This window comes from Lampetra planeri, chromosome 73 (genome assembly GCF_965212315.1).
Source record: "Lampetra planeri chromosome 73, kcLamPlan1.2.h2, whole genome shotgun sequence".
In the NCBI taxonomy this organism is placed as follows: Eukaryota; Metazoa; Chordata; class Hyperoartia; order Petromyzontiformes; family Petromyzontidae; genus Lampetra; species Lampetra planeri.
In genome coordinates this window covers 934,147-953,829 of record NC_136178.1, presented here as the reverse complement: position 1 = coordinate 953,829, position 19,683 = coordinate 934,147, and the positions used below count along the sequence as shown (strand labels likewise).

Genomic DNA, 19,683 nt, shown 5'->3' with positions numbered 1-19,683 from the left:
CAGGAGGAGGAGGTCACGGGACATACCCTGCAGGTGCCATGGGTTGGCTGCTGTGCCAGGCTAGGTGCAGGAGGAGGATGAGGTCACGGGACAGACCCTGCAGGTGCCACTGGTTGACTGCTGTGCCAGGCTAGGTGCAGGAGGAGGAGGTCACGGGACAGACCCTGCAGGTGCCGTGGGTTGACTGCTGTGCCAGGCTAGGTGCAGCAGGAGATCACGGGACAGACCCTGCAGGTGCCATGGGTTGACTGCTGTGCCAGGCTAGGTGCAGGAGGAGGAGGTCACGGGACAGACCCTGCAGGTGCCATGGGTTGACTGCTGTGCCAGGCTAGGAGCAGGAGGAGGTCACGGGACAGACCCTGCAGGTGCCGTGGGTTGGCTGCTGTGCCAGACTAGGTGCAGCAGGAGGAGGTCACGGGACAGACCCTGCAGGTGCCGTGGGTTGACTGCTGTTCCAGGCTAGGTGCAGCAGGAGGAGGTCACGGGACAGACCCCGCAGGTGCCGTGGGTTGGCTGCTGTGCCAGGCTAGGTGCAGGAGGTCACGGGACAGACCCAGCAGGTGCCATGGTTTGACTGCTGTGCCAGGCTAGGTGCAGGAGGAGGAGGTCACGGGACATACCCTGCAGGTGCCATGGGTTGGCTGCTGTGCCAGGCTAGGTGCAGGAGGAGGAGGTCACGGGACAGACCCTGCAGGTGCCACTGGTTGACTGCTGTGCCAGGCTAGGTGCAGGAGGAGGAGGTCACGGGACAGACCCTGCAGGTGCCACTGGTTGACTGCTGTGCCAGGCTAGGTGCAGGAGGAGGAGGTCACGGGACAGACCCTGCAGGTGCCATGGGTTGACTGCTGTGCCAGGCTAGGTGCAGGAGGAGGAGGTCACAGGACAGACCCAGAAGGTCCCATGGGTTGACTGCTGTGCCAGGCTAGGTGCAGCAGGAGATCACGGGACAGACCCTGCAGGTGCCATGGGTTGACTGCTGTGCCAGGCTAGGTGCAGGAGGAGGAGGTCACGTGACAGACCCGGCAGGTGCCATGGGTTGACTGCTGTGCCAGGCTAGGTGCAGGAGGAGGAGGTCACGGGACAGACCCAGCAGGTGCCGTGGGTTGGCTGCTGTGCCAGGCTAGGTGCAGCAGGAGGAGGTTACGGGACAGACCCCGCAGGTGCCGTAGGTTGGCTGCTGTGCCAGGCTAGGTGCAGCAGGAGGAGGTCACGGGACAGACCCCGCAGGTGCCGTGGGTTGGCTGCTGTGCCAGGCTAGGTGTAGGAGGTCACGGGACAGACCCAGCAGGTGCCATGGGTTGACTGCTGTGCCAGGCTAGGTGCAGGAGGAGGAGGTCACGGGACATACCCTGCAGGTGCCATGGGTTGGCTGCTGTGCCAGGCTAGGTGCAGGAGGAGGATGAGGTCACGGGACAGACCCTGCAGGTGCCACTGGTTGACTGCTGTGCCAGGCTAGGTGCAGGAGGAGGAGGTCATGGGACAGACCCTGCAGGTGCCGTGGGTTGACTGCTGTGCCAGGCTAGGTGCAGCAGGAGATCACGGGACAGACCCTGCAGGTGCCATGGGTTGACTGCTGTGCCAGGCTAGGTGCAGGAGGAGGAGGTCACGGGACAGACCCTGCAGGTGCCATGGGTTGACTGCTGTGCCAGGCTAGGAGCAGGAGGAGGTCACGGGACAGACCCTGCAGGTGCCGTGGGTTGGCTGCTGTGCCAGACTAGGTGCAGCAGGAGGAGGTCACGGGACAGACCCTGCAGGTGCCGTGGGTTGACTGCTGTTCCAGGCTAGGTGCAGCAGGAGGAGGTCACGGGACAGACCCCGCAGGTGCCGTGGGTTGGCTGCTGTGCCAGGCTAGGTGCAGGAGGTCACGGGACAGACCCAGCAGGTGCCATGGTTTGACTGCTGTGCCAGGCTAGGTGCAGGAGGAGGAGGTCACGGGACATACCCTGCAGGTGCCATGGGTTGGCTGCTGTGCCAGGCTAGGTGCAGGAGGAGGAGGTCACGGGACAGACCCTGCAGGTGCCACTGGTTGACTGCTGTGCCAGGCTAGGTGCAGGAGGAGGAGGTCACGGGACAGACCCAGCAGGTGCCGTGGGTTGACTGCTGTGCCAGGCTAGGTGCAGCAGGAGGAGGTCACGGGACAGACCCCGCAGGTGCCGTGGGTTGGCTGCTGTGCCAGGCTAGGTGCAGGAGGTCACGGGACAGACCCTGCAGGTGCCATGGGTTGACTGCTGTGCCAGGCTAGTTGCAGGAGGAGGAGGTCACGGGACATACCCTGCAGGTGCCATGGGTTGGCTGCTGTGCCAGGCTAGGTGCAGGAGGAGGAGGAGGTCACGGGACAGACCCTGCAGGTGCCACTGGTTGACTGCTGTGCCAGGCTAGGTGCAGGAGGAGGAGGTCACGGGACAGACCCTGCAGGTGCCATGGGTTGACTGCTGTGCCAGGCTAGGTGCAGGGGGTCACAGGACAGACCCAGAAGGTGCCATGGGTTGACTGCTGTGCCAGGCTAGGTGCAGCAGAAGCTCACGGGACAGACCCTGCAGGTGCCATGGGTTGACTGCTGTGCCAGGCTAGGTGCAGGAGGAGGAGGTCACGGGACAGACCCAGCAGGTGCCATGGGTTGACTGCTGTGCCAGGCTAGGTGCAGGAGGAGGTCACGGGACAGACCCTGCAGGTGCCGTGGGTTGGCTGCTGTGCCAGGCTAGGGGCAGCAGGAGGAGGTCACGGGACAGACCCTGCAGGTGCCGTTGGTTGACTGCTGTTCCAGGCTAGGTGCAGCAGGAGGAGGTCACGGGACATACCCTGCAGGTGCCATGGGTTGGCTGCTGTGCCAGGCTAGGTGCAGGAGGAGGAGGAGGTCACGGGACAGACCCTGCAGGTGCCACTGGTTGACTGCTGTGCCAGGCTAGGTGCAGGAGGAGGAGGTCACGGGACAGACCCTGCAGGTGCCATGGGTTGACTGCTGTGCCAGGCTAGGTGCAGGAGGAGGAGGTCACAGGACAGACCCAGAAGGTCCCATGGGTTGACTGCTGTGCCAGGCTAGGTGCAGCAGGAGATCACGGGACAGACCCTGCAGGTGCCATGGGTTGACTGCTGTGCCAGGCTAGGTGCAGGAGGAGGAGGTCACGTGACAGACCCGGCAGGTGCCATGGGTTGACTGCTGTGCCAGGCTAGGTGCAGGAGGAGGAGGTCACGGGACAGACCCAGCAGGTGCCGTGGGTTGGCTGCTGTGCCAGGCTAGGTGCAGCAGGAGGAGGTTACGGGACAGACCCCGCAGGTGCCGTGGGTTGGCTGCTGTGCCAGGCTAGGTGCAGCAGGAGGAGGTCACGGGACAGACCCCGCAGGTGCCGTGGGTTGGCTGCTGTGCCAGGCTAGGTGTAGGAGGTCACGGGACAGACCCAGCAGGTGCCATGGGTTGACTGCTGTGCCAGGCTAGGTGCAGGAGGAGGAGGTCACGGGACATACCCTGCAGGTGCCATGGGTTGGCCGCTGTGCCAGGCTTGGTGCAGGAGGAGGAGGAGGTCACGGGACAGACCCTGCAGGTGCCACTGGTTGACTGCTGTGCCAGGCTAGGTGCAGGAGGAGGAGGTCACGGGACAGACCCTGCAGGTGCCGTGGGTTGACTGCTGTGCCAGGCTAGGTGCAGCAGGAAATCACGGGACAGACCCTGCAGGTGCCATGGGTTGACTGCTGTGCCAGACTAGGTGCAGCAGGAGGAGGTCACGGGACAGACCCTGCAGGTGCCGTGGGTTGACTGCTGTTCCAGGCTAGGTGCAGCAGGAGGAGGTCACGGGACAGACCCCGCAGGTGCCGTGGGTTGGCTGCTGTGCCAGGCTAGGTGCAGGAGGTCACGGGACAGACCCAGCAGGTGCCATGGGTTGACTGCTGTGCCAGGCTAGGTGCAGGAGGAGGAGGTCACGGGACAGACCCAGCAGGTGCCGTGGGTTGACTGCTGTGCCAGGCTAGGTGCAGCAGGAGGAGGTCACGGGACAGACCCCGCAGGTGCCGTGGGTTGGCTGCTGTGCCAGGCTAGGTGCAGGAGGTCACGGGACAGACCCTGCAGGTGCCATGGGTTGACTGCTGTGCCAGGCTAGTTGCAGGAGGAGGAGGTCACGGGACATACCCTGCAGGTGCCATGGGTTGGCTGCTGTGCCAGGCTAGGTGCAGGAGGAGGAGGAGGTCACGGGACAGACCCTGCAGGTGCCACTGGTTGACTGCTGTGCCATGCTAGGTGCAGGAGGAGGAGGTCACGGGACAGACCCTGCAGGTGCCATGGGTTGACTGCTGTGCCAGGCTAGGTGCAGGGGGTCACAGGACAGACCCAGAAGGTGCCATGGGTTGACTGCTGTGCCAGGCTAGGTGCAGCAGAAGCTCACGGGACAGACCCTGCAGGTGCCATGGGTTGACTGCTGTACCAGGCTAGGTGCAGGAGGAGGAGGTCACGGGTCAGACCCAGCAGGTGCCATGGGTTGACTGCTGTGCCAGGCTAGGTGCAGGAGGAGGTCACGGGACAGACCCTGCAGGTGCTGTGGGTTGGCTGCTGTGCCAGGCTAGGGGCAGCAGGAGGAGGTCATGGGACAGACCCTGCAGGTGCCGTTGGTTGACTGCTGTTCCAGGCTAGGTGCAGCAGGAGGAGGTCACGGGACAGACCCTGCAGGTGCCGTGGGTTGGCTGCTGTGCCAGGCTAGGTGCAGGAGGAGGAGGTCACGGGACATACCCTGCAGGTGCCATGGGTTGGCTGCTGTGCCAGGCTAGGTGCAGGAGGAGGAGGTCACGGGACATACCCTGCAGGTGCCATGGGTTGGCTGCTGTGCCAGGCTAGGTGCAGGAGGAGGAGGTCACGGGACAGACCCTGCAGGTGCCACTGGTTGACTGCTGTGCCAGGCTAGGTGCAGGAGGAGGAGGTCACGGGACAGACCCAGCAGGTGCCGTGGGTTGACTGCTGTGCCAGGCTAGGTGCAGCAGGAGGAGGTCACGGGACAGACCCCGCAGGTGCCGTGGGTTGGCTGCTGTGCCAGGCTAGGTGCAGGAGGTCACGGGACAGACCCTGCAGGTGCCATGGGTTGACTGCTGTGCCAGGCTAGTTGCAGGAGGAGGAGGTCACGGGACATACCCTGCAGGTGCCATGGGTTGGCTGCTGTGCCAGGCTAGGTGCAGGAGGAGGAGGAGGTCACGGGACAGACCCTGCAGGTGCCACTGGTTGACTGCTGTGCCAGGCTAGGTGCAGGAGGAGGAGGTCACGGGACAGACCCTGCAGGTGCCGTGGGTTGACTGCTGTGCCAGGCTAGGTGCAGCAGGAGATCACGGGACAGACCCTGCAGGTGCCATGGGTTGACTGCTGTGCCAGGCTAGGTGCAGGAGGAGGAGGTCACGGGACAGACCCTGCAGGTGCCATGGGTTGACTGCTGTGCCAGGCTAGGTGCAGGAGGAGGAGGTCACGGGACAGACCCAGCAGGTGCCATGGGTTGACTGCTGTGCCAGGCTAGGTGCAGGAGGAGGTCACGGGACAGACCCTGCAGGTGCCGTGGGTTGGCTGCTGTGCCAGGCTAGGGGCAGCAGGAGGAGGTCACGGGACAGACCCTGCAGGTGCCGTTGGTTGACTGCTGTTCCAGGCTAGGTGCAGCAGGAGGAGGTCACGGGACAGACCCCGCAGGTGCCGTGGGTTGGCTGCTGTGCCAGGCTAGGTGCAGGAGGAGGAGGTCACGGGACATACCCTGCAGGTGCCATGGGTTGGCTGCTGTGCCAGGCTAGGTGCAGGAGGAGGAGGAGGTCACGGGACAGACCCTGCAGGTGCCACTGGTTGACTGCTGTGCCAGGCTAGGTGCAGGAGGAGGAGTTCACGGGACAGACCCTGCAGGTGCCGTGGGTTGACTGCTGTGCCAGGCTAGGTGCAGCAGGAGATCACGGGACAGACCCTGCAGGTGCCATGGGTTGACTGCTGTGCCTGGCTAGGTGCAGGAGGAGGAGGTCACGGGACAGACCCTGCAGGTGCCATGGGTTGACTGCTGTGCCAGGCTAGGAGCAGGAGGAGGTCACGGGACAGACCCTGCAGGTGCCGTGGGTTGGCTGCTGTGCCAGACTAGGTGCAGCAGGAGGAGGTCACGGGACAGACCCTGCAGGTGCCGTGGGTTGACTGCTGTTCCAGGCTAGGTGCAGCAGGAGGAGGTCACGGGACAGACCCCGCAGGTGCCGTGGGTTGGCTGCTGTGCCAGGCTAGGTGCAGGAGGTCACGGGACAGACCCAGCAGGTGCCATGGGTTGACTGCTGTGCCAGGCTAGGTGCAGGAGGAGGCGGTCACGGGACATACCCTGCAGGTGCCATGGGTTGGCTGCTGTGCCAGGCTAGGTGCAGGAGGAGGAGGTCACGGGACAGACCCTGCAGGTGCCACTGGTTGACTGCTGTGCCAGGCTAGGTGCAGGAGGAGGAGGTCACGGGACAGACCCAGCAGGTGCCGTGGGTTGACTGCTGTGCCAGGCTAGGTGCAGCAGGAGGAGGTCACGGGACAGACCCCGCAGGTGCCGTGGGTTGGCTGCTGTGCCAGGCTAGGTGCAGGAGGTCACGGGACAGACCCTGCAGGTGCCATGGGTTGACTGCTGTGCCAGGCTAGTTGCAGGAGGAGGAGGTCACGGGACATACCCTGCAGGTGCCATGGGTTGGCTGCTGTGCCAGGCTAGGTGCAGGAGGAGGAGGAGGTCACGGGACAGACCCTGCAGGTGCCACTGGTTGACTGCTGTGCCAGGCTAGGTGCAGGAGGAGGAGGTCACGGGACAGACCCTGCAGGTGCCATGGGTTGACTGCTGTGCCAGGCTAGGTGCAGGGGGTCACAGGACAGACCCAGAAGGTGCCATGGGTTGACTGCTGTGCCAGGCTAGGTGCAGCAGAAGCTCACGGGACAGACCCTGCAGGTGCCATGGGTTGACTGCTGTGCCAGGCTAGGTGCAGGAGGAGGAGGTCACGGGACAGACCCAGCAGGTGCCATGGGTTGACTGCTGTGCCAGGCTAGGTGCAGGAGGAGGTCACGGGACAGACCCTGCAGGTGCCGTGGGTTGGCTGCTGTGCCAGGCTAGGGGCAGCAGGAGGAGGTCACGGGACAGACCCTGCAGGTGCCGTTGGTTGACTGCTGTTCCAGGCTAGGTGCAGCAGGAGGAGGTCACGGGACAGACCCCGCAGGTGCCGTGGGTTGGCTGCGGTGCCAGGCTAGGTGCAGGAGGTCACGGGACAGACCCAGCAGGTGCCATGGGTTGACTGCTGTGCTAGGCTAGGTGCAGGAGGAGGAGGTCACGGGACAGACCCTGCAGGTGCCATGGGTTGGCTGCTGTGCCAGGCTAGGTGCAGGAGGAGGAGGTCACGGGACAGACCCTGCAGGTGCCACTGGTTGACTGCTGTGCCAGGCTAGGCGCAGGAAGAGGAGGTCACGGGACAGACCCTGCAGGTGCCATGGGTTGACTGCTGTGCCAGGCTAGGTGCAGGAGGAGGATGTCACGGGACAGACCCTGCAGGTGCCGTGGGTTGACTGCTGTGCCAGGCTAGGTGCAGCAGGAGGAGGTCACGGGACAGACCCGGCATGTGCCATGGGTTGACTGCTGTGCCAGGCTAGGTGCAGGAGGAGGAGGTCACGGGACAGACACAGCAGGTGCCATGGATTGACTGCTGTGCCAGGCTAGGTGCAGGAGGAGGAGGTCACGGGACAGACCCAGCAGGTGCCGTGGGTTGACTGCTGTGCCAGGCTATGTGCAGGAGGAGGAGGTCACGGGACAGACCCTGCAGGTGCCGTGGGTTGGCTGCTGTACCAGGCTAGGTGCAGGTGGAGGAGGTCACGGGACAGACCCAGCAGGGGCCATGGGTTGGCTGCTGTGCCAGGCTAGGTGCAGGAGGAGGTTACGGGACAGACCCAGCAGGTGCCATGGGTTGGCTGCTGTGCCAGGCTAGGTGCAGCAGGAGGAGGTCACGGGACAGACCTGTGATGCCTCCTCCACCCCCGCACCCTTAAACTATTTTTCATAATATAGGGTTTGTTGGGTGGCTGGGTCGGTGGCTGGGTGAGTGGCTGGGTGAGTGGCTGGGTGGCTGAGTGGGTGGGTAGCTGGGTGAGTGGCTGGGTGTGTGGCTGGCTGGCTGGGTGCCGAAATGTAACGGGATTCCAAACTAGAGCTTTTTTTGTTGTTGGGGTTGAGATGATGGCGTGAATATGAATGCTGTGTTGTTAAACCCACCACCACCCGTCTGATGATGCTGGTTGTAGCTACCGGTGAAACGTCGTGCTCAGATCGCGAATGGTTGTGGCTTTGCTCTCCAACACGCTTCTGGTTCGGGCTCTACGAGTGACGAATTGGCAACGTTCTAATTGGTGGTGTCGGGTGGTGGCGGCGGCATCAACGGCGATCATCTCAACAAAACCTTTCATGGGTGGCATTGGTCGCAAGCGTCCCCGGCGTGTTCAGCTATTTTCATCTTCGCAGGTGTGAGAAGGCCCCACAGAGCTCGGGGTGAGCTCCTGGCTCTCACCGATGATGCCTCAACGGAGTGGCGGATGATAATTGGCTTTTGACCCTTTTATCTGGCAACAAAACTGACACCTTTTTTACGAGGAGTCATGTTTGCATAGACCACAATACCTGCAGTCATAATGTGCATTGTCTTTGAGTTGTGCGCCTTTTGGCATCATCTGGTCCAACACCATGTGAGATGGGGCTCTAAGGAAAGCTGTCTCGGGTGTGGACCAATCAACTTCAAGGACAGTGCATATCATTATCAGAGTTATGTTTTTTGTTTGCATTATAACTGCAGGTATTGTGGTCAATGCAAACATGACTCCTTATACAAAAAGGTGTCAGTTTTGTTGCCAGATAAAAGGGTAAAAAACCAATTATCATATTTTTTACTGGCAAATGAGGTACCAACGGTGGAGTGGCGGATGTCATCATCATCGTCGTCATCATCATCATCGTCATCACGTTGACATTCATAGCGGCAGCCAAATGCTCTGAATCTGCGTGGTGACGTTGATTTTAAAAGCGGAGGGGGATAAACCGGAGGAGGACCTGGAGACATCCACGCAGCGACCACCACGGGGAGAGAGACGCAGACTCCAAATACACAGCAGCAGCAGTCGTCAGGGTCGGGATCGAACCCAGGACCTCCTGTGTACCCGGCGAGGTAGTCAACATCTCATAGCCACCGTGATGATGATGATGATGAGAGATGCAGACTCCAAATACACAGCAGCAGGCATCGTCAGGGTCGGGATCGAACCCACGACCTCTTGTAGACCAGGCGAGGTAGTCAACATCTTCTAGCCACCGTGGTGAGGATGAGAGAGAGACGCAGACTCCACATAGACCTCCTGTGTACCAGGCGAGGTAGTTAACATCTCCCAGCCACCGTGATGATGATGAGAGAAAGACGCAGACTCCACATAGACCTCCTGTATACCAGGCGAGGTAGTTAACATCTCCCAGCCACCGTGATGATGATGAGAGAGAGACGCAGACTCCACATAGACCTCCTGTGTACCAGGTGAGGTAGTTAACATCTCCCAGCCACCGTGATGATGACGAGAGAGAGACGCAGACTCCACATAGACCTCCTGTGTACCAGGCGAGGTAGTTAACATCTCCCAGCCACCGTGATGATGATGATGAGAGACGCAGACTCCACATAGACCTCCTGTGTACCAGGCGATGTAGTTAACATCTCTCAGCCACCGTGATGATGATGAGAGAGACGCAGATTCCACATAGACCTCCTGTGCACCAGGCGAGGTAGTTAACATCTCGCCACGGTGGCGCCCACTACAAAGACAAAGGTCCCCCGTGTAGCCTGTAACAGACTGCTGGGGCAAGTGCTGCTAGCAGCGAATAGCAGCAGCACCTGTGAAGGCTGCCGGCACTGTGGCACACGAGGGGCTGGCTGGCCAGCACCACGCCCGGCCGCCTTTGTCTCCCCACAGTGACGATGTTTACTACACACCGCGCCAGGTGCTCATTTGAGGCTAAGTCGACCTAGGGGGGAGGCCCAGGACCGGTTCAGAGAATCGTCACTGGCGGTGTTGTCCGTGTGCGGCAAGCCTTTGTCCCCCCCCACTCCCTCCCGTGGCGTTGTTTTACTACCCACAGCCACACGTGGTCACTCATGTGAGGCTGTGATGCACCACCACCACCACTACCACCACCACCACTACCACCACCACTACCACCACTACCACCACTACCACTACCACCACCACTACCACCACCACCACTACCACCACCACCACTACCACCACTACCACCACTACCAATACCACCACCACTACACCAACACTACTACCTCCACTACCACCACCACTACCACCACCACTACACCAACACTACTACCTCCACTACCACTACCACCACCACCACTACCACTACTACTACCACTACCACCACCACCACTACCACTACCACCACTACCACTACCACCATCACCACCACCACTACCACCACCACTACCACCACTACCACTACCACCACTACCACCATCACCACCACCACCACTACCACCACCACCACCACCGCCACCACCACCACCACCACCCCCTCCAGGTCGACCTGCAGCGCTTCGTGGTGACGGGTCTGAGTGGCACAGCGGTGGGCCGGGCTCCGGGCTCCGTGTGCGGCCAGCAGCTGGTGGTGGCGGCCTGCAGCGACTGCCGCATCGTGGTGCTCGACCACTCGGCCACCGTCACCGTGGACGACTGCGTGCGCTGCCGCCTCGTGCTGGGCCCCGTCAAGGGCAGCGTCTTCCTGCGCGACTGCGAGGACTGCGAGGTGACCACTACCACCACCACCACCACCACTACCACCACTATCACCACTATCACCACCACTACCACCACCACTACCACCACTACTATCACCACCATCACCACTACCACCACTATCACCACCATCACCACTACCACTACCACCACCACCACTACCACCACCACTACCATCACTACCACCACCAATACCACCACTACACCACCACCACCACTACCACCACCACTACCATCACTACCACCACCACTACCATCACTACCACCACCACTACCATCACTACCACCACCACTACCACCACTACACTACCACCACCACCACCACCACCACACAAAGACAAAGGTCCCCCGTGTAGCTCTAGCAGACTAATTCTAGATTTGAAGCTTTCGTGACTGCAAGGAATCATCTTCTTAGGTTTTTTCGGTAAAGTCACGTAGAAAGTAAAATAAAATAAAAACAAAAATCACGACGTTTCGGAGGCAACACACGGGTACTCATTTGAGGCTCTAGCAGACTGTCGGGGCAAGTGCTGTTAGCGAGCAGCGTCTATGAAGGCTACCGCCACTGTGGCACACGAGGGGGTGGGTGGCCAGCACCACGCCCGGCCGTCTTTGTCTCCCCAGTGGCGATGTTTACACACAGCACGGGTACTCATTTGAGGCTTAGTCGACCTAAGGGAGGCCCAGGACCGGTTTAGATAATCGCCAGCGGTGTTGACCGTGAGCTGGAATTGAACTTGGGTCGCCGTCTTCATGGCGCAGAGCGCCAACCGCTGCACCACCACCACCCTCCCACACACACACAGACACACACACAGACACACAGACACAGACACAACAACAACAACAACCGCCATTCGCCACTAAGTGGCGGTGACGTCACCACGACGCTTGTGCCAGGCCAAGTGCACCTTGAGGCCACGTGAAGTGTCGAACGCCCGCTGGCAGGAGGTCACGGGGCAGACCCAGCAGGTGCCACGGGTCGACTGACCGAGATGACCGAGATACTGTGCCAACTTGCTGTGCTTTAGCCACCCGGCGCTCCGCTCGTTGTTGTGAGCGTCGCTCCTCCGCCCCTCCCCGTGTCTCACTCCACCTCCCCGTGTGTCACGACACCTCCCCGTGTCTCACCGCGTCTCACTCCACCTCCCCGTGTCTCCCCGTGTCTCACCGCGTCTCCCCGTGTCTCCCCGTGTCTCCCTGTGTCTCCCTGTGTCTCCCTGTGTCTCACAGTGTCTCCCCGTGTCTCACCGTGTCTCTCCTCGTGTCTCCCCGTGTCTCACTGCCCTCTCCCCGTGTCTCACCGCGTCTCCCCGTGTCTCCCCGTGTCTCACCGTGTCTCACTGCCTCTCCCCGTGTCTCCCCGTGTCTCACCTCCCCCCCCCGCGTCTCCCCGTGTCTCCCCGTGTCTCCCCGTGTCTCACTTCCCCCCCCCCGTGTCTCCCCGTGTCTCCCCGTGTCTCACCACGTCTCCCCGTGTCTCACCATGTCTCCCCGTGTCTCACTCCACCCCCCCGTGTCTCCCCGTGTCTCACCGTGTCTCACCGCGTCTCCCTGTCTCCCCGTGTCTCACCGCGTCTCCCCGTGTCTTACCGCGTCTCCCCGTGTCTCCCCGTGTCTCACCGCACCTCCCCGTGTCTCCCCGTGTCTCACTCCACCCCCCGCGTCTCACCGCGTCTCCCCGCGTCTCCCCGTGTCTCACGCCACCTCCCCGTGTCTCCCCGTGTCTCACCGCGTCTCACCGCGTCTCCCCGTGTCTCCCCGTGTCTCACTCCACCTCCCCGTGTCTCACCGCGTCTCCCCGTGTCTCCCCCGTGCGGGTGCAAGGTGCTGGTGGCGTGCCAGCAGTTCCGGACGCGCGACTGCCGCGGCCTGAGCATCTTCCTGTGCTGCTCCACGCAGCCCGTCATCGAAGCCTCCACCGCCCTCAAGTTTGGATGCTACCAGTTCTACTACCCAGAGCTCGCCTCGCAGTTCCGGGTGAAGTATGGCTGCCGTGGGGGGCGGTGGGGGGGGGGGGGGTGGGGGGGTGAGACACGGAGAGACGCGGGGAGGAGTGGAACACGGGGAGACACGAGGAGACACGGGGAGGTGTCGTGAGACACGGGAGGTGGAGTGAGACACGGGGGGTGGAGTGAGACACGGGAGGTGGAGTGAGACACGGGGGGGTGGAGTGAGACACGGGAGGTGGAGTGAGACACGGGGGGTGGAGTGAGACACGGGGGGGTGGAGTGAGACACGGGGAGGTGGAGTGAGACACGGGGGGGTGGAGTGAGACACGGGGGGGTGGAGTGAGACACGGGGGGGTGGAGTGAGACACGGGGGGTGGAGTGAGACACGGGGGGGTGGAGTGAGACACGGGGGGTGGAGTGAGACACGGGGGGGTGGAGTGAGACACGGGGGGTGGAGTGAGACACGGGGAGGTGGAATGAGACACGGGGGGTGGAGTGAGACACGGGGAGGTGTCGTGAGACACGGGAGGTGGAGTGAGACACGGGGGGTGGAGTGAGACACGGGAGGTGGAGTGAGACACGGGGGGGTGGAGTGAGACACGGGAGGTGGAGTGAGACACGGGGGGTGGAGTGAGACACGGGAGGTGGAGTGAGACACGGGGGGTGGAGTGAGACACGGGGGGGTGGAGTGAGACACGGGGGGTGGAGTGAGACACGGGGGAGTGGAGTGAGACACGGGGGGGTGGAGTGAGACACGGGGGGGTGGAGTGAGACACGGGGGGTGGAGTGAGACACGGGGGGGTGGAGTGAGACACGGGGGGTGGATTGAGACACGGGGGGGTGGAGTGAGACACGTGGGATGGAGTGAGACACGGGGAGGTGGAGTGAGACACGGGGGGTGGAGTGAGACACGGGGAGGTGGAGTGAGACACGGGGGGTGGAGTGAGACACGGGGGGGTGGAGTGAGACACGGGGGGGTGGAGTGAGACACGGGGGGCGGAGTGAGACACGGGGGGGTGGAGTGAGACACGGGGGGGTGGAGTGAGACACGGGATGCGGAGTGAGACACGGGGGTGGAGTGAGACACGGGGGGTGGAGTGAGACACGGGAGGTGGAGTGAGACACGGGGGGTGGAGTGAGACACGGGGGGTGGAGTGAGACACGGGGGGGTGGAGTGAGACACGGGGAGGTGGAGTGAGACACGGGGGGGTGGAGTGAGACACGGGGGGTGGAGTGAGACACGGGGGGTGGAGTGAGACACGGGGGGGTGGAGTGAGACACGGGGGGTGGAGTGAGACACGGGGGGGTGGAGTGAGACACGGGGGGTGGAGTGAGACACGGGGAGGTGGAGTGAGACACAGGGGGTGGAGTGAGACACGGGGGGTGGAGTGAGACACGGGAGGTGGAGTGAGACACGGGGGGGTGGAGTGAGACACGGGGGGGTGGAGTGAGACACGGGGGGTGGAGTGAGACACGGGAGGTGGAGTGAGACACGGGGGGTGGAGTGAGACACGGGAGGTGGAGTGAGACACGGGGGGGTGGAGTGAGACACGGGGGGTGGAGTGAGACACGGGAGGGTGGAGTGAGACACGGGGAGGTGGAGTGAGACACGGGGGGTGGAGTGAGACACGGGGAGGTGGAGTGAGACACGGAGGGGTGGAGTGAGACACGGGGAGTGGAGTGAGACACGGGGGGTGGAGTGAGACACGGGGGGTGGAGTGAGACACGGGAGGTGGAGTGAGACACGGGGGGTGGAGTGAGACACGGGGGGTGGAGACACGGGAGGTGGAGTGAGACACGGGGGGTGGAGTGAGACACGGGGGGTGGAGTGAGACACGGGGGGTGGAGTGAGACACGGGGGGGTGGAGTGAGACGTGGGGGGGTGGAGTGAGACACGGGGGGGTGGAGTGAGACACGGGGGGTGGAGTGAGACACGGGGGGTGGAGTGAGACACGGGGAGGTGGAGTGAGACACGGGGGGTGGAGTGAGACACGGGGGGTGGAGTGAGACACGGGGGGGTGGAGTGAGACACGGGGGGGTGGAGTGAGACACGGGGAGGTGGAGTGAGACACGGGGGGTGGAGTGAGACACGGGGAGGTGGAGTGAGACACGGGAGGGTGGAGTGAGACACGGGGAGTGGAGTGAGACACGGGGGGTGGAGTGAGACACGGGGGGTGGAGTGAGACACGGGGGGTGGAGTGAGACACGGGAGGTGGAGTGAGACACGGGGGGTGGAGTGAGACACGGGCGGTGGAGTGAGACACGGGAGGTGGAGTGAGACACGGGGGGTGGAGTGAGACACGGGGGGTGGAGTGAGACACGGGGGGTGGAGTGAGACACGGGGGGGTGGAGTGAGACACGGGGGGGTGGAGTGAGACACGGGGGGGGTGGAGTGAGACACGGGGGGTGGAGTGAGACACGGGGGGTGGAGTGAGACACGGGGGGGTGGAGTGAGACACGGGGGGTGGAGTGAGACACGGGGGGTGGAGTGAGACACGGGGAGGTGGAGTGAGACACGGGGGGTGGAGTGAGACACGGGGAGGACTACTGCTGCACGCACATACACGCACACGCACGCACACGCACACACACAACAACAACAACAACCGCCATTCGCCACTAAGTGGCGGTGACGTCACCACGACGCTTGTGCCAGGCCAAGTGCACCTTGAGGCCACGTGAAGTGTCAAACGCCCGCTGGCAGGAGGTCACGGGGCAGACCCAGGTGCCACGGGTCGACTGACCGAGATGACCGAGATGACTGGCTGATGCACCACCTGTGCCCCCTACTGTACCAACTTGCGGTGCTTTAGCCACCTGGCGCTCCGCTCGTTGTTGTGAGCGTCGCTCCTCCGCCCTCCGTTGTTGTTGGAGGGCGACTGCCTCCAACTGCCCAGTAGCGTCCTTCACGAGCCTCCTCCACTGAGGCCGATCTTGACACCGCTGGTACCAGTCATCGGCAAGTCCACTCAGCTCCACGTCCTCCTGTACCACATCACTCCATCTCTTCTCTAGCCCGTGCCGCGCCCGTTTAGCCCCCTCGATCCGGCCGAACAAAAGCTGTTTAGGCATGCGGTGGCTGGGCATGCGGGCTACATGACCCAGCCAATGCAGCCTTGCCTGCCGGAGGAGCTCACCGATGGGACTTTGCCCAGATCTTTCAAGGACTTGTGAGCTCCTCACACAATCCAGCCTGGTTAAACCCAGGATGGATCGTAGGCAGGCCAGCCTAAATCTTTCCAACCGTAAACATACACGCACACACACACGCACACGCACACACACGCACACACACACACACGCACACACACACACGCACACACACACACGCGTGTAACGAGGCCCTGCCGCGTATCTTGGAATGTTCCGGCGACGCGACCGGCTGCGGTGCGTGCGGTGCTCGGAGGGGCGCTTGGCAGCGCCGGCCGCTTGTCTTCGTGGGCGGCCAAACACAGCGGGTGCCCCACACAGCGGGTGCCCCACACAGCTGTGTGTCACACCGCTGTGTGTCACACCGCTGTGTGTCACACCGCTGTGTGTCACACAGCGCTGTGTGTCACACCGCTGTGTGTCACACCGCTGTGTGTCACACCGCTGTGTGACACACCGCTGTGTGTCACACCGCTGTGTGTCACACCGCTGTGTGTCACACCGCTGTGTGTCACACCGCTGTGTGTCACACCGCTGTGTGACACACCGCTGTGTGTCACACTGCTGTGTGTCACACTGCTGTGTCACACCTCTGTGTGTCACACCGCTGTGTGTCACACTGCTGTGTGTCACACTGCTGTGTGTCACACCTCTGTGTGTCACACCGCTGTGTGTCACACCGCTGTGTGTCACACCGCTGTGTGTCACACCGCTGTGTCACACCACTGTGTGTCACACTGCTGTGTGTCACACCGCTGTGTGTCACACTGCTGTGTGTCACACCTCTGTGTGTCACACTGCTGTGTGTCACACTGCTGTGTGTCACACCGCTGTGTCACACTGCTGTGTCACACCGCTGTGTGTCACACCGCTGTGTGTCACACCGCTGTGTGTCCAACCGCTGTGTGTCACACCGCTGTGTGTCACACCGCTGTGTGTCACACTGCTGTGTGTCACACTGCTGTGTGTCACACTGCTGTGTGTCACACCGCTGTGTGTCACACCGCTGTGTGTCACACTGAGGTGTGTCACACTGCTGTGTGTCACACCGCTGTGTGTCACACTGCTGTGTGTCACACCGCTGTGTGTCACACTACTGTGTGTCACACTGCTGTGTGACACACTGCTGTGTGTCACACAGCAATGTGTCACACCGCTGTGTGTCACACTGAGGTGTGTCACACCGCTGTGCCCCACACCGCTGTGCGGGCGCAGGCACGAGACGCCGACTCAGCGGGGTGCCGATAGAGAACTGCGCGTGACGTTTCGGGCGATAGCCCTTCGTAAGCACGCTCACAAATTACCGGCACGGCGTGCGCGCGAGTGCGTGCCGAATTGTTCCCCAATCGGCAATTGTCGGACACCGAAACTACGAGGTGTACAGTGATCCCTCGTTTATCGCGGTGAATGGGGACCGGAACCCCTCGGGATAGGTGAAAATCTGCGAAGTAGGATTGGCCCCCTAGGAATTTCCGTATACGTGTGTGTGGGTACCAGAATGTTTAAAATATGTATATTTATACTTTATATATATATTTTACTTAAATCTATTTAATTATGAAACCTTAATATTATACATTCACTCTCTCTCTCTCTCATACGATACGTATTATGGTGTTCTACACTCACCAATGACAGTAGTATCTTGAGACTTGACTCCAGTAATGACGATGACAATGACGATGACAATGACGATGACAATGACGATGATGACAGACCTGTGCAGTTCGATGAATGTGATGATGAATGATGATGATGATGGTGTTACTGCACAGGTATAATGAGGCCTTTAAATCAGTTCGAAAAATCCGCGATGCACTGAGGCCGCAAAACTTGAACCGCGAAGTGGCGAGGGATTACTGTACTGCACAATCAGTTTATTTTCAATACCAACTAGTTTATTTCCAATGTCTTCATCGTTGTGTTTGTGTGCCGGCCGCCTCTCTCCCCGGCAGGACGCCGAGCTGAGCATCTTCAACAACAACTGGAGCAGCGTCCACGACTTCACGCCGGTGCCGGGCGAGCGGAACTTCTCCCTCGCGGCGGACCCCGGCCTGCTCCCCGGCCTTCTCCCCACCGCCGCCGCCGCCACCACCACCACCACTGCCGCCGGCAAGGACCGCCCAGCCGCGGTCTTGGCTAGCGAACACGTTGAGGCCGCTGCTGCTGCTGCTACCGGGGCGGCGGTGGAGGTGGAGGGGGAGGAGGAGGTGGAGGGGGAGAAGGTGGAGGGGGGCGAGTGGGCGGGCGAGCAGTGGGCGGCCGTGCTGCGGGTGAGGGCCTCGGTGGAGGCGGCCCGCAGCATCGTGCCGGCCACGCTGGGCGCCGGGCGGAGACGGCCCAGCGACGAGTCGGCCCTCGTCGTGTTCTTCGGAGACGCCTACGCTACCGCCAACGCACGCAAACTCGTCGACGAGGTGTGGAGAGGCTCACGCAGAGAGACACAGACTCATACAGAGACACACACACAGACTCACAGACTCACACAGAGACTCACACAGAGACCCACAGACTCACACAGACTCACACAGAGACTCACACAGAGACTCACACAGAGACTAACACAGAGACTGACACACAGAGACTCACACAGAGACACACACAGAGATACACACAGAGACTCACACAGAGACTCACACAGAGAGACACACAGAGAGAGACACAGACTCACACAGAGACTCACACAGAGACTCACACACAGAGACTCACACAGAGACCCACAGAGAGACCCACAGACTCACACAGAGACACACACACAGAGACTCACACAGAGACTCACACAGAGACACACACACAGACTCACAGACACACACAGAGACACACACAGAGAGACACACAGACTCACACACAGACTCACAGACACACACAGAGACACATACAGAGACCTACGCCACCGCCAACGCACGCAAGCTCGTCGACGAGGTGTGGAGGGGGGAGACTCGCGCAGAGAGACACACACAGAGACCCACAGACTCACACAGAGACCCACAGACTCACACAGACTCACACAGAGACTCACACAGAGAGACACAGAGAGACACAGAGACACACACAGAGACTCACACAGAGACTCACACAGAGGCCCACATACTCACACAGAGACTCACACAGAGAGACACAGAGAGACTCACACAGAGACTCACACAGAGACACACACAGACTCACACACAGAGACTCGCACAGAGAGACACAGAGAGACCTACGCCACCGCCAACGCACGCAAACTCGTCGACGAGGTGTGGAGGGGCAGACTCACACAGAGACTCACTCACTTACACAGAGACACACACACAGACTCACAGACTCACACAGAGACTCACCACACAGAGATCCCCAGACTCACCACACAGAGACCCACAGACTCACCACAGACACCCACAGACTCAGCACACAGACACCCACAGACTCACACAGAGACACACAGACTCACACAGAGAGACTTACACAGAGACTCACCACACAGAGACTCACACAGAGACTCACACAGAGACACACACAGAGACCCACCACACACAGACTCACACACAGAGACTCACACACACAGAGACTCACACAGGGAGACACAGAGAGACTCACACAGATGAAGTACCGTTGATGACTCTTGGACACCGTTGGTGAGGCACACGTATTTATTCCGTACAAGTAGTCACAACTGTGGACATACAATACTAGAGGGGGTAACGGCCCCCTCACCCGGCTAGCTGGGAATACACTGCTAGCTATCTCTGACCTACCTCCTAGTCCTCCACTAACGGGCTAGGGGAGGCTGTCTGGCCCGACACTGGTAAGTCGGGCTACGGTACC

At 61.4% G+C, this 19,683-nt stretch overlaps 1 protein-coding gene across 1 annotated transcript in view; it reads left to right on the top strand.

The window, feature by feature from the left end:
* RP2 (RP2 activator of ARL3 GTPase) overlaps window positions 1–19,683 on the top strand; it is a 41,889-nt gene that overhangs the window by 8,068 nt on the left and 14,138 nt on the right. The window contains exons 2-4 of the mRNA XM_078620586.1: window positions 10,563–10,787; window positions 12,605–12,757; window positions 17,835–18,296. Coding sequence (XP_078476712.1) covers window positions 10,563–10,787; window positions 12,605–12,757; window positions 17,835–18,296 — 840 coding nt within the window. The remainder of the gene's footprint in view (window positions 1–10,562; window positions 10,788–12,604; window positions 12,758–17,834; window positions 18,297–19,683) is intronic.